The sequence below is a fragment of the Schistocerca serialis genome, chromosome 12 (genome assembly GCF_023864345.2).
Source record: "Schistocerca serialis cubense isolate TAMUIC-IGC-003099 chromosome 12, iqSchSeri2.2, whole genome shotgun sequence".
Classification (NCBI taxonomy): Eukaryota; Metazoa; Arthropoda; class Insecta; order Orthoptera; family Acrididae; genus Schistocerca; species Schistocerca serialis.
In genome coordinates this window covers 118,275,361-118,301,763 of record NC_064649.1, presented here as the reverse complement: position 1 = coordinate 118,301,763, position 26,403 = coordinate 118,275,361, and the positions used below count along the sequence as shown (strand labels likewise).

The 26,403-nt window shown below is 41.8% G+C and overlaps 1 protein-coding gene and 1 long non-coding RNA gene across 5 annotated transcripts in view; one reads left to right on the top strand and one right to left on the bottom strand.

Annotated features, from left to right (window-relative positions):
- Nucleotides 1-26,403, bottom strand: part of LOC126428217 (pyruvate kinase-like) — a 141,328-nt gene that overhangs the window by 51,069 nt on the left and 63,856 nt on the right. The window contains exons 1-3 of one of the 4 annotated variants that reach the window (XM_050090134.1): nt 15,646-15,725; nt 13,470-13,538; nt 10,725-10,866 (exon numbers count right to left, since the gene is read on the bottom strand). In XM_050090134.1, coding sequence (XP_049946091.1) covers nt 10,725-10,866; nt 13,470-13,502 — 175 coding nt within the window. In that variant the 5' untranslated portion in view covers nt 13,503-13,538; nt 15,646-15,725. Of the gene's footprint in view, nt 1-10,724; nt 10,867-13,469; nt 13,656-15,645; nt 15,744-26,403 lie in introns of those variants that run through there. The other 3 variants (XM_050090136.1, XM_050090133.1, XM_050090135.1) reach the window with 3 other exon arrangements.
- The window catches only part of LOC126428221 (uncharacterized), a 33,412-nt gene continuing 20,690 nt past the window's right edge, over nt 13,682-26,403 (top strand). The window contains exon 1 of the long non-coding RNA XR_007576796.1: nt 13,682-13,815. This is a non-coding gene — a long non-coding RNA (uncharacterized LOC126428221). The remainder of the gene's footprint in view (nt 13,816-26,403) is intronic.

The window sequence follows — 26,403 nt, the reverse complement described above, 5'->3', positions numbered from 1 at the left end:
ACAATAACCTAACCTTTCCTACTAACATATAGCAGTTCGTTTTCTTTCATTTCAGCTCTGTCACTGCAATGAACGTAAGAAAGTTTTATGGCTCTTCGGCCGCAATAAGAGTTATAGAGGACGGAAATGCTAGTGAGGATCCTGATATGTCAGATGACGAAACTTTGTCCGTGGAAAAATACTTGCAAAATGGACATCTTGTTTTCTGTTCGGAATCAGACAGTGATGATGATATTAGGCCTAAGAGTTATAATACAAAAAATAAAAGTACTGTGATATCAGAAACTGAGTCAGAAACAGAAGACAACAGTGAGATTTTGTCTACTGATGATTGTGACCTTGAAAGCATTCCTCTTGCAGACAGGATTTGTGTTATTTTCTCAAAATATGTGTATTTTAATGAATAGAAAGTGTAATTGTTTTATATAAATACAGTTCTGCTAGTTCATGTACTTATCTTAGTGTATATTTTCCACATTGTGCATCATCAATCCCAAAACTAGTATCACATGGTATTAGTCATTACTGCATGCTGTCCCATACATGTCACAAGCCCTTAATTCTAAAATAACCGCCCCTACATAAGATTTAGAATTTTTTAAGTATTTTTTATGAAATCAGAACACCGAACATAACATGTAACATTTTTTTCAGAAAAATAAAAAAAAATATCATGCAGTAAGGGGTTAAGTGGTTCGAAGTGCTCTATTTTTTTCTGAACCTGAGTATACTATTGGTCTCGGTGGCTCAGTGGTAAAGAGCCAGAGCACAAATCCAAAGTCACATGTTCGACTCCCAAGTTCAACCATGGTTTGGAGTCGACATTAAACTGTAGGTCCCTTATAACATGCTTGGTAAGACAGTTCGGACACTTAAGGAATACAACCGCACATCACTTCTAGTAGGACCATTCCTACCAAAGCACTGTGGTGCTCAAACCAACCTTCATGTTGTCACAGCTTTGCTTTCCTGCTATTAATCTTACACTATGTGACCAAAAGTATCCGGACACACCCAAAAACATACCGTTTTCATATTAGGTGTATTGTGCTGCCACATACTGTCAGGTACTCGATATCAGCAACCTCAGTAGTCATTACACATCGTGAGAGAGCAGAATGGGGCACTCCACGAAAGTATCAGACTTCAAAGGTGGTCAGATGACTGTGTCACTTGTGTCATACGTCTGTGTCTGTATGCGAGACTTCCACACCCCTAAACATTCCTAGGTGCACTGTTTCTGATGTAACAATGAAGGGACATGTACATCACGTTAGTGTACAGGCCGACCTCGTCTGTTGACTCATGGACGACCGACAGCTGACGAAGGTCGTAATGTGTAATAGGCAGACATCTATCCAGACCATCACACACAAATTCTAAACTGCATCAGGAGCCACTGCAAGTACTATAACAGGTGGGTTGGAGGTGAGAAAACTTGGATTTCATGGTCAAGTGGCTGCTCATAAGCTACACACCACACCGGTAATTGGCAAACAACACCACGCTTGGTGTAAGGAGCATAAACATCGGACAACTGAACAGTGGAAAAATGTTTGTGTCTAGTGATGAATCACAGTACACAATGTGGCGATCCGATGGCAGGGTACGGGTATGGCGAATGCCCGGTGAACGTCATCTGCCAGCGTGTGTAGTGCTACTACTAAAATTCAAAGGCAGTGGTGTTATAGTGTGGTAATGTTTTTCACGGAGGGGGCAATTTGACAATGGTGATTGCATCTTTCTACACGATCAAGCACCTGGTCATAATGTACGGCCTGTGGCGGAGTGGTTACGTGACAGAAACATCCCTGTAATGGATTGGCCTGCACAGAGTCCTGACCTGAATCGTATAGAACACCTTTGGGATGTTTTGGAACTCCGACTTCGTGCCAGCCTCACTGAGCGACATCGATACCTCTCCTCAGTGCAGCACTCCGTGAAGAATGGGCTGCCATTCCCCAAGAAACCTTCCAGCACCTATGTGAAAGTATGCCTCCGAGAGTGGAAGCTGTCATCAAGGCTATGGGTGGGCCAACACCATACTAAATTCCACGATTACTGATGGAGGGCGCCACGAACTTTTAAGTCATTTTCAGTCAAGTATCTGGACACTTTTGATCATATAGTGTACATTATTTCTACATTACTTCACCCAAATGCAGAGCCAAGCGGTGTGTGGTATGCTTGTCACTGAGGTCATGACAACCTCAACCACCAATCAACATTTTATACAAAAATTTTACATTTGCAACTTTGAACATGGCTGACGTTTGCAGTAACCATATACACAAATTTGAAAAAATATGTAAAAATCTGCCAACCGGTTGCATGGATTTCCTATATACCCGTAATACATGTCCAGCATTTTATATTGGACAGACAGGCAGAGCTTTTAACTTAAGATACAAAGAACATCTTTTAGGCAAAAAAAAGGCACTAAAGTGCACAATTCAACATTTGCAGAACATCTTTTCATAACAGAGCATAACCCCAAAGAATTAAATGAAATGACAATTCTGCATAGAGAAAGGAAAGGGAGAAAACTTGATGTCTTGGAAGAACTTGAAATTTTTAGGCACACACCAAATAAAGATGACATGTTGAATGAACAAGTACAGTTGAAAAATAGAAATTTCTTTAATGCTTTTAAACCAGTGCTCTCAGTTTTATGATACTTATAATCCAGGTTCTCTCCTCCTTTTTAGAAACCTTATTTTACCACTGTTAAGTTACACTCATTACTAATACACCAGATGAACTCTGTGCCTTACTTATGCAAGCTTTCTTTCAAATTTTGTGTCATATAATGTGAACTGATGTTCTTCATTATGTATGTAATTCCAGTCTTATTTAACTCTGGTTCTACCTGTGCTACGTAAAACGTAGCAAACTGTACTATTTTATCCCATTTGAAGCTCATTTATAAATGTTACTCAATTTGTAAAATTAATTTTTGTTAAAAGCTATATTGGCTATACATATGATTTACTTCAGAAAATGTGTAATATATAAAAATTGTTTTGCTCACGTTACAAGTGGCCCGCGCCCTACATTACGTTTACTTGGCAGCGTGACTAGTTGCCAGACATTCAGTCTCCTCACACCACACCGGTATTACTTATGTTTTAATGTTTGACTTTTTGAAGAACATTATGTCTCATATTTTAATGTATGACTTGAGCAACTCAGCTCTTAAATCGCTGTACATCTTTGACGATATGTTCTTCATGTAAGTAGTATTTGTTTTACATGCATTTAAATTAATCTAAACTTTTATTAGATAAGATATTTAATCTGACATATTCATTTTAGGTAATTACCCTACCTTCTGATGAAATCGCCCTTAGAGGTGACGAAACCTGGTCAAGGTATATAGGAAATCTATGCAACCGGTTGGCAGATTTTTACATATTTTTCAAATTTACATCTGCAAATTTTGCAGCTAAGTTTCAAAGAAAGTAGCGGATAGTCTTGAGAAAGTCAAGAAACTGTAAAAACTTACAAGCCTCCTAATATAGGATATACACTGATAATCCAAAACATTATGACCACTCCCATCACAACGTTCAATGCCACATGGCGGCCTTGCAGCCACGTGACGTGTTAACAAAAGTATGTAAACAGGGCACACAGTTGGGGGATCATCCTACTGAAGTTATGGGCTGCAAATAGGAAACCCATTGAGATAGACACCTTTGACAAAGGGCAGATTATTAATACGTAGAGGAGCCTGGGAACAAGTATCTCAAAAATGGCAAAGGTGGTTGCATGTTCACATTTACCATCATGAGCATCTACAGAAAGAGGTAGAAGGACAGTGAAACTACCACTAGGCACTAAATCAGGCTGTTCCAGCTCGTGGGCTCTGCTGTGTGCCGCGGAGTGCTCCCTGCTCCAGGGAGCCGCGTCGCTCGCTGTGACCAGTCAAGTGGGCCGGCACGTGGTACGGCTGGCTGAGGCAGGCGGCAAGGCAAGGGTTTTGATCTGCCAGCTGCGTTTTACAAGATCGAAAACCTCACACTCTTAGCTGCTAAGACGTGGTGACGTGCTACACCAGGAAATACGATCTCAGGAAATAAATAAGAAACAAATGTTTTACAAGAAATTGCATACTAAATTTATTGGGCCTCTGTAGTTTGAAATTTTCTTTTCATTGCAAGATCGGAAATATCAGGCGTCAAAGTGTTCGCAGCGTTAATGCGGAGGATGGCCTTCATTGTTGCATCCTGAAGAAGCGATCGTTCCTTACTCTATAACCGTTTTCATTGCTCAGTAAAGCTGCTCACATCAAAACGTAAATCCAAACATGCACATGATCTGAGCGGCATTGTTGTGAAGTTTGGGAAATGTTTTATCTGTAATGAACATTACCATCGTGACAAATACAACGTGATGTAGTACCTCTCTTTCAACAAAGTTGAATTTTGCAAATCAATAATCTCCAATTGAAGCGACGATGACAAGTCATCGGTAGAAACTGAAAAAGGAGTGCTGAATACCTTAAGTTCCATTTTCCAAACTAGTGAGGTCTCGGAATCGTGTTTCAAACGACGTGATGAGCTGCTTTAACTTTGTTTGGTAATCGCCGAAAGTAGTACCATCAGGTAGTTTTAAAGAAGCGAGATGATTGAAGAACGTTAGATGTCCTTTACTCATCTGTCTCTCAAATAAACGTAACTTTTCCATGAACACTTTGATCTGGTCGTGCATGTCAACGATTAGCTGCCCTTTGCCCTGCAATGACAGATTTAAATTATTCAGATGCATAGTTATGTCACCTAGGAACGCCAGGTCGGATATCCATTTTATATCTTTCAGACAACGAATTTCTTCCCCTTTCATTTCGAGAAAATGGGTATTTCCTCACTAATGGCAAAGAAAACATCAAGAACTTTTCCCCGACTCAACCAATGAACTGTACTGTGGTAAGATATATCCCCATACTCTGCTTCCACATCTTTCAGGAATCCTTTGACGACGCACAAAATTCACACAGTTCGTGACATCTTTCATTACGCCACCTAGCTCTACTGTTTCAGCACACAGTACCTCTTGGTGCATTACAGAACACAAACTATGTTGCACGTTTTGATACCCTCCGAATTACGAATCCGTTTTTAAACATACGTCTACTGGTATGTCATTCTTAAGCCTGGCTACCAGTTCTCTGCGTGCAACACCTTCTACCTGACTGTATTTAATTCTGTATATTGTACCTCTTCGCAGAATTAAATACTTTATGACATACAAAACACTGCGGTCGACCATCCCTCTCAATGAATAGAAAGGTATCCTCCAATAGAGGTACAGAGCTCCCGCGGCTAGTCATAGCTGTCATTGAGCATGGATTATTGCGGCTGCATGCGGCCAGGGGGCAGTGAGTTCGCTTTCCCCCTCCACGCGGGCTCCGAGCTGCCGCAGTGAGCGCTCCGGCTCCCTGGAGCTCAGTTGGAACAGCCTGCACTAAATGGATGGATGTCCATGACTCTTCACACAACGTGGGACTCAGAGGCTTGTTTGCTCTTGTAAAGTAGGATAGATGATGATCTGTCACATCTCTGCCAAAAGAGCACAATGCTGGGGCACACATGAGTGTTACAGCACACACCATTCATTGTGCATTGTTGAACAGCCCTATATGTTCACATGTTGACCCAATGACATCAGTTACAACTGCAGCAGGCACGGGATCATGGGAATTTGAGTGTCAATCAATGGAAATGTGTCGGCTCTTCAGATGAATCACATTTTTGCTACATTAGGTCACTGGCCATCTCTACAAACGCCGTCATCAAGGTGAACGGCAGCTTGAAATGTGTAGTTCACCACAGACACAGGCTGGTGCGAGCAGTACAGGGTGATTCAAAAAGAATACCACAACTTTAAAAATGTGTATTTAATGAAAGAAACATAATATAACCTTCTGTTATACATCATTACAAAGAGTATTTAAAAAGGTTTTGTTTCACTCAAAAAAAAGTTCAGAGATGTTCAATATGGCCCCCTCCAGACACACGAGCAATATCAACCCGGTACTCCAGCTCGTTCCACACTCTCTGTAGCATATCAGGCGTAACAGTTTGGATAGCTGCTGTTATTTCTCGTTTCAAATCATCAATGGTGGCTGGGAGAGGTGGCCGAAACACCATATCCTTAACATACCCCCATAAGAAAAAAATCGCAGGGGGTAAGATCAGGGCTTCTTGGAGGCCAGTGATGAAGTGCTCTGTCACGGGCTGCCTGGCGGCCGATCCATCGCCTCGGGTAGGTGACGTTCAGGTAGTTACGGACAGATAAGTGCCAATGTGGTGGCGCTCCATCCTGCTGAAATATGAATTGTTGTGCTTCTTGTTCGAGCTGAGGGAACAGCCAATTCTCTAACATCTCCAGATACTGTAGTCCAGTTACAGTAGCACCTTCGAAGAAAAAGGGACCAAAAACTTTATTGGCTGAAATGGCATAGAAAACGTTCACCTGAGGCGAGTCACGTTCATACTGAGTTGTTTCCCGCGGATTCTCAGTGCCCCATATACAGACATTGTGACGGTTGACTTTCCCGTTAGTGTGGGAAGTTGCTTCATCACTAAACACAATCTTTGAAACGAAAGATTCATCTGTTTCCATTTGAGCAAAGATAAAATCACAGAAATCGATTCTTTTAATCTTATCAGCTGCAGACAGTGCTTGAACCAATTTCAGACGATAAGGTTTCATAACTAACCTTTTTCGTAGGACTCTCCATACAGTTGATTGTGGAATTTGCAGCTCTCTGCTAGCTCTGCGAGTCGATTTTCCTGGGCTGCAAACAAATGCTTGCTGGATGCGTGTTACATTTTCATCACTCGTTCTCGGCCGTCCAGAACTTTTCCCTTTGCACAAACACCCATTCTCTGTAAACTGTTTATACCAACATTTAATACACCACCTATCAGGAGGTTTAACACCATACTTCGTTCGAAATGCACGCTGAACAACTGTCGTCGATTCACTTCTGCCGTACTCAATAACACAAAAAGCTTTCTGTTGAGCGGTCGCCATCTTAGCACCAACTGACGCTGACTGCTAGTCAACAGCACATTATTTACATGAATTACATAACCTGCAGGTAGAAGTCTAATGCCACATACCTCCACAAACCTACCAACAAACTGTTTGATCCCCGATATGCTGTAGTTGTGTGTTTCATTCGAAAGACGGACAAACAAGCTATTAAGCATGTGGTCATAATGTTTTGGCTCGTCAGTTTATTTCCAGTTGCTTTCCCGAGGTCTGCCTCACATGAATTGGTTTGCAGCCATGAAAAGGTGCCCATTCATAGGGTGAGGAACCCTACTGAAAGCAGCAATTCTGACAAGTTAAGAGCTCACACATTTGGAATATGGCAAAACAGGGAGTTCAGTAAGGCCAGAGAGAAGGGGGGAAGATGTGCCAGTCAGGAAGACTGACTTTCCCAAAGCAAGAAAAACCAACAAAGGCTGCAACGCAAAACTTTGTGGCAAATGGCATGAAATGGGTTCTGTACTAAATAAAACTGTACCTATCCAAAAATGGTTTTAATACCAGAAAATATTGCTTTAATGCTATTCTAAATATTTCTAGACCAGTTGTATTTGGCTTACTCTGTACTTTACAAATGAATGAAATGATGTCCATTCTGTCCGATATTTTTACACCAGACCTGGTCAGATCCTATGCTGCTCCTGTGGCCATTTCCCTACCCTTTGGTTTCTACCCCTGTAATTCTTTGCTCCAATACTCGCCCTATGGACCCTCCTACCACCACCGATATCATGCCAGCGCCAAAACTGGCAAAACATATAATTTCCGAAGGAGAGCCACCTGTGGAATCTGTCATGTACCAGCTGTTATGTAAACACTGTTTGGCCTTTTGCACTGGTACGACTACCACCAAGTTATCAGTCAGGATGAATGGACACAGAAGGTGTATGCTGGCAACACACTAATTTACATTAAATTCTTTGTTCTCAGCATTTCTTATCAGTAACTACTCCTTTCTTCAATCCCTTTTAGTTTTCTATATCTTATTTTCTGACCAGAATTTCTTCCAATCCTCTATCTCTAACACATATAATGTGCTTAGCTTTCTGCACAATATTTTGTCAATAATCAGTGTCTTGCTTATTATCCTATCTTTAAGCTCTCTGATTTCCAAATATGACCCAGAGCAGTTCCCAACAATCTGTCTTTCCTTCTAACCCATCTGGCAAGTCTCCCATGACCCAGGGTTCTGGCCAACTTTAACAAACTCTGCTCATTCCTTAAACCAGACAAGTCCTTTTCCTTTGTCCTTCTTTCTTCCCCTTCAACTCTTCTGCCAGAAGGAGGAGCCATGGGCTTGAAGCTTGCAAATTTCTATACTTTCGTATGTGTGTTCTCCCACTACTTGGCCAGGCGATCTCTTCCATATCCAATAACAATATGTGAGGGCTGTTCAAAAAGTAAGATGACTTTTCAAATTGCGTGGGCAACGTAGATTCAATTATCGGTCTTTTTTGTTATGTTGGTACACGTCCTGAACATATGTTCACAGTTTAAAGTGTACAGCATATTTCCTTTTCTTTTTTTGCCAGATAGAAAGGTTAGACATGTTTTAGTGTGCTCAGAAATTTTCAATTATTATAAAAAAATTAGAGCAAAGAATTTTCATCAAATTTTGTGTGAAAAATGGAATCAAGTGCTCGAAATGCTTGAAATGTTGACAGTGGCATGCGGCGAATCTGCTCTATAATACAAAAAATGTTTACAAGTGGTACAAGCTCTTCCAAGATGGTCAAGATGATGCCAATGATGAACCTCGCTCTGGACGGCTCAGCACACCAACAACAGATCATAAAGTCGAAGCAGTGAAGAAAATTGTTTTGGAAAATAGTCAAATTACCGTAAGAGACATTACTGAGGATGTTGGTATATCAGTCAGCTAGTGTCATGTAATTTTTTTAAAAGGTCTGGGCACGAGACCTGTGCCAGCAAAGTTTGTTCCAAAACTTTGCAATTTTTATCACAACAACTGTCGCATGACCATCGCTCAGGAGCTCTTGAATGACATCAATGACGATCCTGATTTGCTCAAAAGGGTCATAACTGGTGACAAAACATGTGTTTACGGTTATGACGTACAAACCAAAGCCCAATCGTCCCAATGGAAGCATCCCGGAAAGCCAAAACCAAAAGAAGTATGCCAAGTTCGATCAAATGTCAAAGTTTTTCTCATTTTTTTTTCTTCTCTCAATTACTGTGCGTAGTGCATCATTAATTTTTGCCTCAAGGTTGTATGGTCAGTAAGGAGTATTACCCTGGCATTATGCACCATCTGTGAGAAGCAACACACACACACACAAATAAATAAAAAATAAAACATAAAAAAAATATCCGGAATTGTGGAAAAACAATTCATGTCTTTTGCATCACAACAATGCACCTGCTCATTCGTCGTAGCTTGTGAGAGATTTTTTGGCCACAAACAATACAACAATCATGCCTCAGCCACAATATTAACTGGACTTGCCGCCCCCCCCCCCCCCCCCTGTAACTTTTTCCTGTTCCCAAAACTAGAGAGACATACAAAAGGACGAAGGTTTTCAACAAATAAAAATTGCATCTCAGGAAGTACCCAAGGCTGTACAAAAAAGTACTTATGAGAAGTGCTTCAAGGATTGGAAGAAGTGTTGGCACAAGTATAAAGTATCTGAGGGGGATTAATGTGAAGAGGACAACACAAATATTGATGAATAAATGAATATTTTTTCATAAAAATATAAAGTCACCGTACCTTTTGAACACACCTTGTATTTTCAAAAATGTATTATTTCATTGATATCCTATATATCTTACTGTTATAAATAGTAGGTATCTGCTGTCTGTTAAAACTAGGTCAATGGCAAGTTGTGAGCAGGGAAAGAGTAACACACCATGTACTCCCCCCCCCCCCCCCCCCCCCTCCGAACCAAACCCTGGATGTGTGTGGTTGAGAAACCCTCCCCTTTAGTGTATGTACAAATCACTGTTGCTTTCACTGGTTTAAGAGCTCTCTCTCTCTCTCTCTCTCTCTCTCTCTCTCTCTCTCTCTCTCAAACTTCCTGACAGATTAAAGCTGCCAGGAAGTTTCATATCAGCACACACTCCGCTGCAGAGTGAAAATTTGGGTCTAGTGTAGCAGGGGATACAACCTGTCGGCTTTGGACAATGACGTCACAAGTCGCCAGAAAGCAGTTTACCATTTTCGCTTTTGCTGTTATGTTTCAGTTTCGTTTTTTTACTGATTGCTTAATAAAGTGGATCTGTTTATTCTATCTCGTGAGATTTTTTTTTAAAAAGCCAAAAAACACTTATCAGCCACTGAAGGGAGCTACAACACTAAGAAGAATCGCTTCTCGATTGGCCACTTGTGACGTCATTGTCCAAAGCCGACGGGTTGTATCCCCTGCTGCACTAGTCCCGAAAATTTCATTCCGGCTTTTTCTCTATTCCTGGCAGATTTTTTTTTTAATCTGTAAAGGTACCTCTTTTACCCCTGTTTAAAAAATGAATTATCAGCCTTCAGTAGCTGCTCCTCTTCAAGACATTGGAAAAAGAATGATTTTAATGCCTGCAAACAAAACCACAAAAAACCTACAAGAAAAGCAAATTTCTGAAGACACATTTAGGTGTTGGCAGGTTGACATGTGCAATGGCTATATTTTACGGATGAGAGTGAAACTTACCAATCGTACAAATGATGCCAGAGAGACGAACATATGAAGCCTTCGAGTCAATGTCGAGGGCGCACATATGGTCGAGGTGGCTAACTGCATCTGCTGCTTGCATCTGCATTTTTGGCAGATGACTAGGTTGGTCTGTCATTGTCTGAAATACAGTAAAAGAGAGCATGCAAAAGGTCCGCCACAAAGATTTCTAATTCATCTATTGTAAATACAAAACTTGCTAATAGACAAGAAGTACTACTATCAGTTCGATGCAACACTTTACCTTAAGTTTCACTATTACACCCATCCCATGCTAAGATACGAGGACTACCATTGAGTCAACAGCAATGAAACCAGTAGAAATCTAAGAGCCTATAACCTCTATTGTCTACAATTCACTTCAAGGAAGTGCCATACTTAAATGTAACTTACAAACTACTGAAGAATAATATAAAACCTGTTAGCTTTGCTTGATCACACTAGAAACAAGGGATATATTCACCAGCACTACTTAGCCACTATGCTAACTATGACCTCATATATTCACAAATTATAGCTAGCATAGCTAAACCCCCCAACAATATGAAGTATTGTTGAGGTCTAATCATGTTGTTAATTCCTTTAAAAAACTCTAAAATATCTGACTACAGTAAAAAAATAGGGGCTTTAGTGAATGAGTGACAAAAAACAAAAGCAGGAAGGAAAATTTAAATTCATGTCACAACAACACAGCCAATGGAGACTGCGCACACTGATTATAAAATGATGGGGAAGGAAACAGGCTACACCGTTTTCAAAGGAACAATTCTGGTATTTGACTGGAGTGATTTAGGGCAAACATGGAAAACATAAATCTGAACAGCCAGAGGGGAATGGGTTCCGTCGTCCTCCCAAATGTGAGTCCTATGCGCTAACCACCACATCCCCTCACGCGGCTGCTCACAACCAAACCATCATCAGCCAACCTAACCTAGACCTCGGGCTATGCTACAGTGCAATTTGTCACCACAACTGTCATAACTAAATAAAAATAAAGTGTCAACAATAATGATACCAGTCAAAGCAGAACAGCAGTATCACAACCTTCATAACACCCCTATCTTAATACTAATGGTTCAGAGCTAGTGTTTTATTACACTTTTGACCAATTTTTACAGAAAACACTTCTTTGCAGCAAATGTCAATTTTTGCGGCAAATACCGGGGAACCTCTCAGTTACTATCTGAATGCTTAGATAATTTATCTCACAACAAAGGCTATACTGCTGAAGCAACAGCAGACTGCAATACCTATTCTTAATTGTTTGTGTTTCAGGCAAGCAAACATCTGAGCCTCTGTTTAAAGAAATAAAAACAAAGGAACTATACATAGATTGCCAATGTAATGGTATGGTTGTATTTTTGTAACTTTCTAGACAGTATTAACTCCTCAATGGGCAAACTACAGTTTGATTCATAAATAAACAAAATTTCATGCAGGAGTCTTATGAGTATTGTCAGTAACAAGACCGCAGGTTTTTATGTGCACCTTGGTCTGGTCACGTAATTTTACATGTACAAATTATGAGAAACAGGTAATAATTACAACCAACACAGGTGATTCTATCCAACAATATGTATTAAATCTTAATGTAGTAGACATTATATTGAAGCATATTTCCATTGCTCTTAAACTCTCCTTTTCCTTTTTGTTTACAATGTCTGTTTTGGTATTTATAATATTACAACATGTGACAAAAGGTAATGCACCAGCATGAACTTCTTAATTAATCAGGACATATGTATTCCTATACAAAACCTGAAAGATATAATACAAGACCAACAGAACATCAAATGACTGTAGTAGACTACCAGACTACACAAGTTTTCTTTCATGTAAATACTAACCTCTCCCAAACATTCTATAGAATACTATTAATGAAGTTTACCTCCACCATTCAGATATGTTCTAATCTCACCTACTTGAGTCTTCAATCTTATTGAGAAAAAAAATATAAAAAACCATACGCTTAAGCGAAACATTACTGTGATTTACACTGACCATGACAATAGTCCTCAAAGTTAAAGAGACTCAAAATCAGCTTTATTCTTTTCAGCAAATCAAAATTTGCTGAAAAGTAAGACTATACAAATCAGACTGCACTACACACTTGGCTCGCAAAACTTCTTGCAGCACACTGTCAGTTAAATGGTATCAACCAACTACATGCAAAGCAAAGGTGCAAAAGATACTTACAAAGTTTAAACTGCAAGAAAAATTAAGGCAAATTAAAGCTGGAAAACAGAAATCGATATGCTGATTACACCGATGTGAACAGAGACACCAGTTCTGCACAATGTCTCTTGTGATGTTAAAAACTGCTCTCCAAAACTAAGTACAAGCTGCAGCTCATAAGAAAAACTATAAACAATGAACAAAACATGCAGATAGTCACTGTACAAAATGAAATGCACAAGCTACAGCATGTTTACGTAACATTCACATCAACAAGTGTTATTTGCAAGTGAAAAGGGTGAGCTAAATAACAAAACTGAGGAGACTTGGCGATCTACGGTATACAAAGATTCTGGCGAGCTTATGCTTTTAGCATGCGCTCATAAAGAAAAAAATTCTACAAAAAAGAAAAATACTTTTAGTGCCAAACTTTACAGGGAAGAGATGTTACAGGAACTGCGAGAACTAAAAAGCCGCATCCGTGAAGGTCGTAATATACAAACAGAATAAAGTGATGCAGCTGTTTTTCCATCAAACTACCACACTGACCTTATCAGTATCGTAAACAGTTGACCAAACCATACTTCTCCTTTGATTTACCAACCTACAGGCACCAGACTGCAAGAAAAATTGAATACGGATGAGAGGTGATACACTGCCCTTGAAACAACCTACTACAAAGTTAAGGCCCCCTGCAAGGAGTGGCCTTCTCATAAAATGCTACCTGAGTGACTGGCAACACTCCCAGTCACGGAGCATTGGGCTCTGGGCCTAGTCTAAATATAGAAGCTCAGAAGTTCACTCCGAACAGTCTAACACACACAATTCACTGGGTCATCAGTGCCACTCGAAGTTATGCTTGGTGTCACATGAAAGCATTTCATCTCAGTAGTACGTAAGTTTTTGCTCACTGGAACATTTGTTGTGGTACTTATATACTCAACTAATTATATTCATGATAAATATTTTTTGGCACATATAACTTTAACAAAATATGTTTATGGCTACTAACTAACCATTTAATTATAAACCAATTAGTTATTCCTAGTCAGGAGTTTCTTTATTGTGACAGGTAGTCAAGTTAAAACAATTTTGGTTTACATTAGGAAACACTTCTGTTGACTGACATTTGCATAAGCACTCTATCAAAGATTTTTACAACTGTATTTTACTCCTTTTTGTTCTGAATTTAAGATTCACCGAAGTGCAGATCTTATTTCCTTGATTACTCTCAAACTGCAATGGCCTGTTAAACTACCAGTGTATCAACACACTGTCAAGTGACAATATTTCCAACTGTTTTAAACAGATTCCTGCCAAGATTCACATGTTTGAGACCCAGCCAGATTCAATTACTTGTACTTTATTTTATGCATAAAGTCAGCAGCTACCCCAGAATATTATCCCACAGCACGCCAGGAAATGAAAATATGAAATGTGTTATCTTACAGAATTCTGTGTCCAAAGTAGAAAACTATTCTGACTGTAAAAGTATGTCTACTTCATTGTTTTTCTTAGTTTAAAATTTCATGAATATCACTGTCCAGAACTTTGAATCTTATACTGCTTATCTTTTTTTGTTGATGCACTTGCACAAACACTAATGTCAAGCTTACTATACAGTAGTGCAGGAAAATAATGTGTCCAGAAATAAAGTTATTACTTATTACTGAAATTCATAAATTACTGGCCATCAAATCAATTCACAAACGAACAGCTTGATTAGGACTGCACGTTTGTCAACATGCAACATAATATCTAATGTCACCGCAGACAGGACGTTCTGCATCTTTGGACACACAGTATAGCTACCGATGACATATCAGTGTACTTATTGCTTTATATGGGGCATCAGGGGGAGATATTATCCGCTAATGTAACTCCATTCCTGTAGCAAACTTTGCATTTGCTTCGAAAACTTTGGAGTCTTAATACGAGAGACAAATAATCACAAACCTACCTGCACACAAAGCACTAAAAATGTACGTTGCGCCAGATTCCTTTAAGCTACAACTGAAAACCAGGGATCCCAAGCGCCTACAAATTAGACTGATGTATCCCTTATGATGTTTAGAACGCCGGCTGAGTGGTACATTATGTTACTTAACACACCGGCAGCTAATTATACGCAACAGTTAACTTTTAATTTAGTTATCCATTCTTACAGTCTGTGAGCGAGGTGTGAACTAAAGGACAACGGTTATTCCTGGTATCCGTGTCCTTACTCTGGAGGATACGAAAAGCAAAATTTATTCTATTATAACAAAGGCCAATATTATCTTCCAACTTGATACCTTCTGGTGTTTCCCGCCTATACTATAAAATATTTCGCTTTAAAACGTCACAACTCTTTAGAAGTTTACACACATTCCGTTTAACAACCAAGAATGATTTTAGCTATAAAGATGTTCGCCTGTCAAAACTGTTTAAACGAATGTCAAATCACGCGCACTTCAAAGGGGAAGTTAATGAAATAATGAAACAAGCAAAAACGGAATAGCACAGTGAAATGATGAAAAGGGAGTGTCTTGCATGCGGTCAATGCCATTACATGACATTTATATTGACTATTTTTCACAAGTTTACGAAAAAACAGCCTTTTCGGAGTTCCGAATTTGATTACACTGTGACCTTCTGCAAAATAAAACTCAATTAATCTTGTATTACAATTGTAAATAACGTGGGGTATTTCACAAGTGCCAAATTCCTGGAACTGATGCCTTACCTTCTTAACGTGGAGCTGTGCAGCTGTCTCGAAATCCTTTAGCGGAGTGCGAAAGGACGTTAGAGGTCAGGCCGTGTAGAGAGTTTCCCCTCACCCGGCACTGAACGATCAATAAAAATCCTGTTTCCTGCACCTCGACGCTCTGATAATCGCTATCGCAAACGCAGAAGACTTGTCCTAAAAATCGGCGAGCAATTTACAGACTGGATAGAAAAGGCATTAATCTACGATTATATACTTATTGCAACGTAAAAATGTCTTTCAATCAATAGCGTAGTCTCACGGGCGGATCAGCTGTTCCGCCAAGGACGCTTCCGCCAGCCGCGAGAATTAAGCAGTTGTACTAAATCATCAATTTACGGAAGGAAGTGAGACTTCTCGACGGCCAGGGAACAAGTGTAGACCAAATAAAACAGTCCTCTATTCGGTTAACTGACATTCTGTGCAAATATAGCTGTCATAAACAGTTTTAGCTTGCGCAATGCCATCTCAACGTGTGGGGAAATCAATCTATAAATTAAACCACTTTCGGCACTGCATCGAGAGAATTAAAAATAAAGCATAAGCTCTGTTTCCAGCGAATGCAGATGACAAAAGCATCACTGTGAAAGACGTGGGAATGTAATGTAAATGATTTAGCAAATAAGGTATCAAATAAACAGTGAAAGCGAATATTTTCAAATTCTGGGACTGAAAGTAGATGAAAAGCACTCTTAACAGTATCATATTTAGGATCTCATGCAGAGACTAAATGTTGCGATCTATACTATAATAAATACGAATCATCTCCACTTTCTATAACTGAAAAGCAAAGGCTTATGCGGTTTGTATATTTCCACTCTACTGTACAAAGTGACATATTCCGAAACACCGCTGCCCATTCACAAAGAATATTCTTTGGACAGGTAAAGGGCTGTCAGAATTAACTATAGAGTCAGTTTGTGAACCTCCAACCGTCTTGCAATTCCAATTCTTCCATCCGTATATGGAAAAGCTATTTGCACTAGTACAACACATGTTTAATCACTGTATAGGAATGTGCGCATTATTTTGCAGTCTTCATTTTCAATAGTCTAGCAACAGAACAAATATTTAAGCATAAAATTAAGATTTTCAAATGAAATTTGAAAGGCTTCCCTGTGGCACATTCTCTTTTATTCACACCGACGGAAAAAAGCGCAATATTAAAAAATAATTATAACAATTATAACACCGGTTCCTGTCAGATCACAAAGTCAAGGGCTGCCGGCTACGCTATGGATGGGTGACCGTTCAAGTCTTCGAGCGCTGTTGGCAAGCGGGGTCCACTCAGCCCTTGTGAGTTTATTGAGGAGCTACTTGACTCAAAAGTAATTGAGGAGGTACTTGACTCAAATGTAGCGGCTTCGATCACGGAAGCTGACAACGATCGGGAGAGCAATGTGACGACCATATGTCCCTCTATACTCGCATCCAGCGACGTCTTTGGGTGAGGTTCACACAGCGGTCAAGTCAGTACCATTGAGCCTTTAGAGGTCTGTTCAGACGGAGGGCGAGAGTTTAATGAAATTTCGCGAATGCATTTGTCTAGGTACTCGAAGCAAGCATGCAAATGTGCATGCTTTGTGTTGAACAGGTGCCTGATGTCAATATGTGGGATCGAGTTCCAAGCCTCTTGCACTTGGTCAGTCAAGTGGAGGGGGGAGGGGAAAGGAGGTTTAACGCTGAAACTTCCTGGCAGATTAAAACTATCTGCCGGACCGAGACTCGAACTCGGGACCTTTGCCTTTCGCGGGCAAGTGCTCTACCAACTGAGCTACCCAAGCGCGACTCACGACCTCTCCTCACAGTTATATTCCGCCAGTACCTCGTCGCCTACCTTCCAAACTTCACAGAAGTTCTCTCACGAAACTTGCAGGACTAGCACTACTGGAAGAAAGGATATTGCGGAGACGTGGCTTAGCCACAGCCTGGGGGATGTTTCCAGAATGAAATTTTCACTCTCAGCGTAGTACACGCTGGTTTTGAACTTCCTGACAAATTAAAACTATGTGCCGGACCGAGACTTGAACAGCGTACACTCCGCTGCAGGGTGAAAATTTCGTTCTGGAAACATCAAGAAATGGTTCAAATAGCTCTGAGCACTATGGGACTTAACTTCTGAGGTCATCAGTCCCCTAGAGCTTAGAACTACTTAAACCTAACTAACCTAAGGACATCACACACATCCATGCCCGAGGCAGGATTCGAACCTGCGACCGTAGGGGTCGCGCGGTTTCAGACTGTAGCGCCTAGAACCGCTCGGTCACCCCGGACGGCTCTGGGAACATCCCCCAGGCTGTGGCTAAGCCATATCTCCGCAATATCCTTTCTTCCAGTAGTGCTAGTCCTGCAAGTTTCGTAGGAAAACTTCTGTGAAGTTTGGAAGGTAGGAGACGAGGTACAGGCGGAAGTAAAATCGTGAGGACGGGTCGTGAGTCGTGCTTGGGTAGCTCAATTGGTTGAGCACTTGCCCGCGAAAGGCAAAGGTCCCGAGTTCGAGTCTCGGTGAGACAAACAGTTTTAATCTGTCAGGAAGTTTCACAATCAGCGTACACTCCGCTGCAGAGTGAAACTTCAATTCTGGAAACATCCCCCAGGCTGTGGCTAAGCCATGTCTCCGCAATATCCTTTCTTCCTCCCGTCAGGTAGACCGGTCGTCTGGTGTAAGTCTTTTTAGTTGATGCCACTTCGGCAACTTTCGTATGGATGGGGAGGATATGATGATGAAGACAACACAACACCCAGTCCCTGAGCGGAGAAAATGTCCACCCAGTGGGGAGTCGAATCCGAGCCCCTTTGCCATGCATTCCGCTGATCACTGACAGCTGATCACTGAGCTGTCGAGGCGGACATACCGTCGCCATGACTGTACTGGTTGAGAGTGCGGCTTTGTAATTTTTCTTCGGAGAAGAGATGGTGTGGTGCCACTCCATGGTCTGCCATTTTGTTTCCGATTCGAAGTGATGAACCTATATTCCAACACCTGCGACGATGTTCAACAAAAAATTGTCACGATCAACCTCGAAACACCCGGGCAATGCCACGCGGATGATCGTTCGTTGGTCTTTATGGTCCTCTGTTAAGTGGCAAGAAACACAGCGGCTACACACCTCTGAGTATCCCAACTGATGGACGAGTTTGTTTGTTTTATTCTGGGGCACAAAAACAACTGGGGTCATATGCGCCCAAGTCAAAACTACTGATCACGAAGACAGAGAGGAGTTAAAAAACGACTTTACATCAATCCCAATTGATGTAAGAGAAGACAGCTAAAAGCAGGGACGTGGAGAAAGGGCTACAAAAGACACCATACAGAAACGAGTGCGTCAGCACTAAGAACAGAGAAGACCAGTTGTGCAGCGAGGCGTTTGACTGTTATCTGTTGATCATCTTGAATGAGAGTTCCTGCACTTTCCAATATTACAGGAGTCACAGCCGAGTGCGAGTAACTGGTACGCAGGAGATCTGACAGGATTGCGCGACCTTGTGATGATGACAAGACACATCGCCCAACGACTCGCCGTGCTTTTGTTGACTGCCAGGTCTCCGTAGACATTCTGAAAGCGCCTATGAATATCTGCGCTGCTCTGGTTTTCCGCCAAAAGAAACTCAAGGACAGATCTCTGCTTGAACGCACCGTTACAGACGCCATTTTGAAGGCTAAGTATAGCGTCACCATCTATCGGCACTTCATGAAACTATAGGGGCAAAGCGGGAATATTCCATGACGTCCCACAACAAATTCCGCATTTTTTTCAAACGAAACTGGTCCAGAAAAAATGTTTTGCATTTCTTACTGAACGCCCCACGTATTTACGATGGAACGGTGACATATAAGGAATAACGCGGTAGTTAGATGGCTATCCCCATCCCCACGTGCCGATTTATTGTAAGTACAGGGCTATTACAAATGATTGAAGCGATTTCATAAGTTCACTGTAGCTCCATTCATCGACATATGGTCACGACACACTACAGATGCGTAGAAAAACTCATAAAGTTTTGTTCGGCTGAAGCCGCACTTCAGGTTTCTGCCGCCAGAGCGCTCGAGAGCGCAGTGAGACAAAATGGCGACAGGAGCCGAGAAAGCGTATGTCGTGCTTGAAATGCACTCACATCAGTCAGTCATAACAGTGCAACGACACTTCAGGATGAAGTTCAACAAAGATCCATCAACTGCTAACTCCATTCGGTGATGGTATGCGCAGTTTAAAGCTTCTGGATGCCTCTGTAAGGGGAAATCAACGGGTTGGCCTGCAGTGAGCGAAGAAACGGTTGAACGCGTGCGGGCAAGTTTCACGCGTAGCCCGCGGAAGTCGACGAATAAAGCAAGCAGGGAGCTAAACGTACCACAGCCGACGGTTTGGAAAATCTTACGGAAAAGGCTAAAGCAGAAGCCTTACCGTTTACAATTGCTACAAGCCCTGACACCCGATGACAAAGTCAAACGCTTTGAATTTTCGTCGCAGTTGCAACAGCTCATGGAAGAGGATGCGTTCAGTGAGAAACTTGTTTTCAGTGATGAAGCTACATTTTTTCTTAATGGTGAAGTGAACAGACACAATGTTCGAATCTGGGCGGTGGAGAATCCTCACGCATTCGTGCAGCAAATTCGCAATTCACCAAAAGTTAACGTGTTTTGTGCAATCTTACGGTTTAAAGTTTACGGCCCCTTTTTCTTCTGCGAAAAAAACGTTACAGGGCACGTGTATCTGGACATGCTGGAAAATTGCCTCATGCCACAACTGGAGACCGACAGCGCCGACTTCATCTTTCAACAGGATGGTGCTCCACTGCACTTCCATCATGATGTTCGGCATTTCTTAAACAGGAGATTGGAAAACCGATGGATCGGTCGTGGTGGAGATCATGATCAGCAATTCACGTCATGGCCTCCACGCTTTCCCGACTTAACCCCATGCGATTTCTTTATGTGGGGTTATGTGAAAGATTCAGTGTTTAAACCTCCTCTACCAAGAAACGTGCCAGAACTGCGAGCTCGCATCAACGATGCTTTCGTACTCATTGATGGGGACATGCTGCGCCGTGTGGCAGGAACTTGATTATCGGCTTGATGTCTGACGAATCACTAAAGGGGCACATATCGAACATTTGTGAATGCTTAAAAAAACTTTTTGAGTTTTTGTGTGTGAGTGCAAAGCATTGTGAAAATATCTCAAATAATAAAGTTATTGTAGAGCTGTGAAATCGCTTCAATCATTTGTAATAACCCTGTATTGTCAAACAGTATCATTCACTCTCGAAAGAGGTCGTTTACAAAACTGACCTTTGACTGGTTCTTGCGTATTGTTCATCGATGACTAGTTGGTTTAATGTTCGTGAGAACGTCAAAGAAATGCCCCACAGACTGCAGTTCATTTGTTTGTTTGTTGGGCCTTAAGGACGCTAAACAGCTGTCAGAAGCGCTCAAATCACAAAATGGGCACTCCCTGGTTCTTGAAGTTAGCTGACACATCTGCAGGGCATTTCCGTAAGAGCGTGTAAAAATGTAACAGGACATAGAGAATGCTCCACTGAACAATTTGAGGTAGGAAACCTGGGGCTGGAAAAGCCAGCTTAAGGAGGTATGGAAGTAAACTAGTCTACCGTTTTGTCTAACATTACTGTTTTCCAGCTTATTTCCGCGCGACCGCTACGGTCGCAGGTTCGAATCCTGCCTTGGGCATTGATGTGTGTGATATCCTTAGGTTTGTTAGGTTTAAGTAGTTCTAAGTCTCAGTGACCTCAAATGTTTAGTTCCATAGTGCTTAGAGCCATTTGAACCAGCTGATTTACAACTAACATGTGTTCAAGTTCACACATACTGTGCCGTTCATTATATGTACGAGGGTCACTCCAAAAGAAATGCACACTTTTTTTTTAAATCCATCTTTTATTCTACATGTCTGAAAGTTTTACAGTGTGTAGATACATCATTCAGGAACAATATTTCCATTTCTCCACATAATTTTCATCCCTCTCGTCTTGGAACCAGCACCTGTATAGTCGCACGGTAAAATTCTGGACCAACCTGTTGGAGCCAATGCTTGGCAGCGTGCACAATGGATTCATCATCTTCAAACCTTGTTCCACGAAGAGAATCTTTCAGTTTCCCAAAGAGATGATAGTCACATGGAGCCAGGTCAGGACTGTAAGGCAGGTGTTTCAGTGTTGTCCATCCGAGTTTTGTGATCGCTTCCACGGTTTTTTGACTGACAAGTGGCCGTGCATTGTCGTGCAACAACAAAACATCCTGCTTTTGCCGATGTGGTCGAACACGACTCAGTCGAGCTTGAAGTTTCTTCAGTGTCGTCACATATGCATCAGAATTTATGGTGGTTCAACTTGGCTTGATGTCCACAAGCAAGAGTCCTTCGGAATCGAAAAACATCTTAGCCATAACTTTTCCAGGTGAAGGTATGGTTTTGAATTTTTTTTCTTGGGTGAATTTGCATGATGCCACGCCACTGATTGCCTCTTCGTCTCTGGTGAAAAATGATGGAGCCATGTTTCATCACCTGTTACAATTCTTCCAAGAAATTAATCTCCACCATTCTCGTACTGTTCCAAAAGTTCACTGCATACCGTTCTTTTTTTGTTTCTTTGTGAGCCACTGTCAACATCCTGGGAACCTACCTGGCACAAACCTTTTTTAACGCCAACACTTTCAGTACTCTGCAAACACTTCCTTCCCCTATCCCAACGTAGCGTGACAATTCGTTCACTGTGATGCGTCTGTCAGTTGTCACCAATGTCAGCACATTGTCTGGAGTGTGTGCAGTACGAGGCCTGCCGCTGCGAGGACAATCCTCAATATTGCCGTGACCGCTTTCGTCACGTAACCTGCTTGCCCACTGACTTACAGTACTGCGATCCACAGCAGCATCTCCGTACACCTTATTCAACATCTTGTGGATGTTTCCCACAGTCTCGTTTTCACAGCACAGGAATTCTATGACAGCACGTTGCTTCTGGCGAACGTCAAGTGTAGCAGCCATTTTGAAGACATGCTGTGACGGCGCCACTCACGGGAACAGGTTGAACTAAGTTTGAAAACAAGCGGGAAGGATGTATCAACACACTGTAAAACTTTCACACATGCGGAATGAAAACTCTATTTTTACAAAAATAGTGTGCGTTTCTTTTGGAGTAACCCTCGTACATTCTATGTTTCCTGCAAGGAAACGAGGAGGACGAGCCTGATTCCTAGGAAGTCTGAATGACCACCTATACGTGAGGTTCGTGCAAAGAGTTCTACCTGAGTTGTTGGAGAAAGTACCCTTGGCTGTTCGTCAGAGGATGTGGTTACATGACGGTGTACTGCCTCTCTTCAGTGTGGATGTCAGCAACCATCTCAGTTCTGTATTTCTTGATCGCTGGATTGGAAGGGAAGGTCTTAATCCATGGCCTGGATCCCTTGATTAATTCCTTTAGGGATATCTCAAGTCACTTCTGTATGAGGCCCCAGTGGATACGGAGATGGAATTAGTTGTCAGAATTGTAGCTGCTTGTGATGCGATTCGAAACACACCAGAGATATTTGTCAGAGTGCGTCAGACGTCAGAATCTTGTTCGGATGTCATGCTTGCATTGAGGTTGATGGCCGTCTGTTTGAGCACATTTTGTACGATACCGTATAAACGGTGTGGTGTCACCGCCAGACACCACACTTGCTAGGTGGTAGCCTTTAAATCGGCCGCGGTCCATTAGTATACGTCGGACCCGCGTGTCGCCACTGTCAGTGATAGCAGACCGAGCGCCACCACACGGCAGGTCTAGAGAGACGTACTAGCACTCGCCCCAGTTGTACAGCCGACTTTGCTAGGAAAGGTTCACTGAGAATTACGCTCTCATTTGCCGAGACGATAGTTAGCATAGCCTTCAGCTACGTCAATTGCTACGACCTAGCAAGGCGCCAATTATCCTTTGCTATGTATCTAATGACGCATATACTGTATCAACAAGATCAATGTTCACCAATTGTAGATTAAAGTTAAGTATTCCAGCAGCTACGTACTTTTCTTTATAGCATTCATTACGTATCCTGTTTCAGACCTCACGCCAGCCTGCGTGAGTTTAAGCGCGTGCCTTTCGGTTACCTGTCACTGTGGATTGGCTGTCTTACCAGTCCACAACAAACGGTACGTTCATCGTGTCAATGATGGTATTTACAGTTAATTGTAAATAAGATAAACAAAAAAGTATGCAGTAATACGCTTATATGCCTATTATCTCCTTAAGCTGAACCCCAGATTCCCTACCTCAAACTGTTCGGTGGAGCATCTTCTAAGTACTGTTAAATTTAATATCTTACGAAATAAGCGTCGAACGAAAAAACTACAAAGAACAAAACTTGTCCAGCTTGAAGGGGGAAACCAGATGGCGCTATGGTTGGCCCGCTAGATGGCGCTGCCATAGGTCAAACGGATATCAACTACGTTTTTAAAAATAGGAACCCCCATTTTTTATTACATATTCGTGTAGTACGTAAAGAAATATGAATGTTTTAGTTGGACCACATTTTTCCCTTCCTGATAGATGCCGCTGTAATAGTCACAAACATATAGCTCACAATTTTAGACGAACGGTTGGAAACAGGTAAGATTTTTAAATTAAAATACAGAACGTAGGTTCGTTTGAACATTTTATTTCGGTTGTTTCAATGTGATACACGTGCCTGAGAACGCATGCTGTTACAGCCTGATTACCTGTAACTAACACATTAATGCAATAAATGCTCAAAATTATGTCCGTCCACCTCAATGCATTGGCAATACGTGTAACGACATTCCTCTCAACAACGAGTAGTTCGCCTTCCGTAATGTTCGCACATACATTGACAATGCGCTGATGCATATTGTCAGGCGTTGTCGGTGGAACACGATAGCAAATATCCTTCAACTTTCCCCACAGAAAAAAAATGCGGGGACGTCAGATCCGGTGAACGTGCGGGCCACGGTATGGTGCTTCGACAACCAATCCACCAGTCTTGAAATATGTTATTCAATAGCGCTTCAACCGCACGCGAGCTATGTGGTGGACATCCATCGTGTAGGAAGTAAATGGCCATTCTGTCATGCAGTTAAACATCTTGTAGTAATATCGGTAGAAAATTATGTAGGAAATCACCATACATTGCACTATTTAGATTGCCATCGATAAAATGGGGACCAATTATCCTTCCTCCCATAATGCCGCACCATACATTAACCCGCCAAGGTCGCTGATGTTCCACTTGTCGCAGCCATCGTGCATATTATGCCGGTTTACGTTACCGCTGTTGGTGAATGACGCTTCGTCGCTAAATAGAACGCGTGCAAAAAATCTGTCATCGTCCCGTCATTTCTCTTGTGCCCAGTAGCAGAACTGTACACGACGTTCAAAGTAGTCGCCATGCAATTCCTGGTGGACAGAAATATGGTACGGGTATAATCGATGTTGATGAAGCATTCTCAACACGGACGTTTTTGAGATTCCCGATTCTCGCGCAATTTTTCTGCTACTGATGTGCGGATTAGCCGCGACAGCACCTAAAACACCTACTTGGGCATCATCATTTGTTGCAGTTCGCGGTTGACGTTTCACATGTGGCTGAATACTTACTGTTTCCTTAAATAACGTAACTATCCGGCGAACAGTCCGGACACTTGGATGATGTCGTCCAAGATACCGAGCACACGCCCGTTAGGCATTTTGATCACAATAGCCATACATTAACACGACATCGACCTTTTCGTAAGTTGGTAAACGGTCCATTTTAACACGGGTAATGTATCACGAAGCAGATACCGTCCGCACTGGCGGAATGTTACGTGATACTACGTACTTATACATTTGTAACTATTACAGCGCCATCCATCACAAAATGAAAAAAGTGCTCCAACTAAAACATTCATATTTCTTTACGTACTACACGAATATGTAATAAAGATTTGGGCTCCTATTTAAAAAACGCAGTTGATATCCGTTTGACCTATGGCAGCGCCATCTAGTGGGCCAAGCGTAGCTGGTTTCCCCCTTCAAGCTCGACGAGTTTCGTTCTTTGTAGTTTTTTCGTTTGGCGCTTATTTCGTGATATATTTTTAGCCCGGTCACTATCAATGGACCACCCTGTATATTCCCGTACAGTTGAGCAGTGGCGTATACATATGGGGTGCCCGCGCCTTCCCCCTTGTGAGACTGCCCGCATTGCCACCCCCGCCTGTCAGCCGGCACGCTATTGGTTCGTTTCTTTCGTCAGTCGACTCGACTGAATAAAGTTATTTAGTTGTACTTTCCTATCTAAAACGCTCGCCCGTGTCATCGTATTATATACATCTACATCTACATCTATACTCCGCGAGCCACCTTACGGTGTGTGGCGGAGGGTACTTATTGTACCACTATCTGATCCCCCCTTCCCTGTTCCATTCACGAATTGTGCGTGGAAAGAACGACTGCTTGTAAGTCTCCGTATTTGCTCTAATTTCTCGGATCTTTTCGTTGTGATCATTACGCGAGATATATGTGGGCGGTAGTAATATGTTGCCCATCTCTTCCCGGAATGTGCTCTCTCGTAATTTCGATAATAAACCTCTCCGTATTGCGTAACGTCTTTCTTGAAGTGTCCACCACTGGAGCTTGTTCAGCATCTCCGTAACGCTCTCGCGCTGACTAAATGTCCCCATGACGAATCGCGCTGCTTTTCGCTGGATCATGTCTATCTCTTCTATTAATCCAACCTGGTAAGGGTCCCAT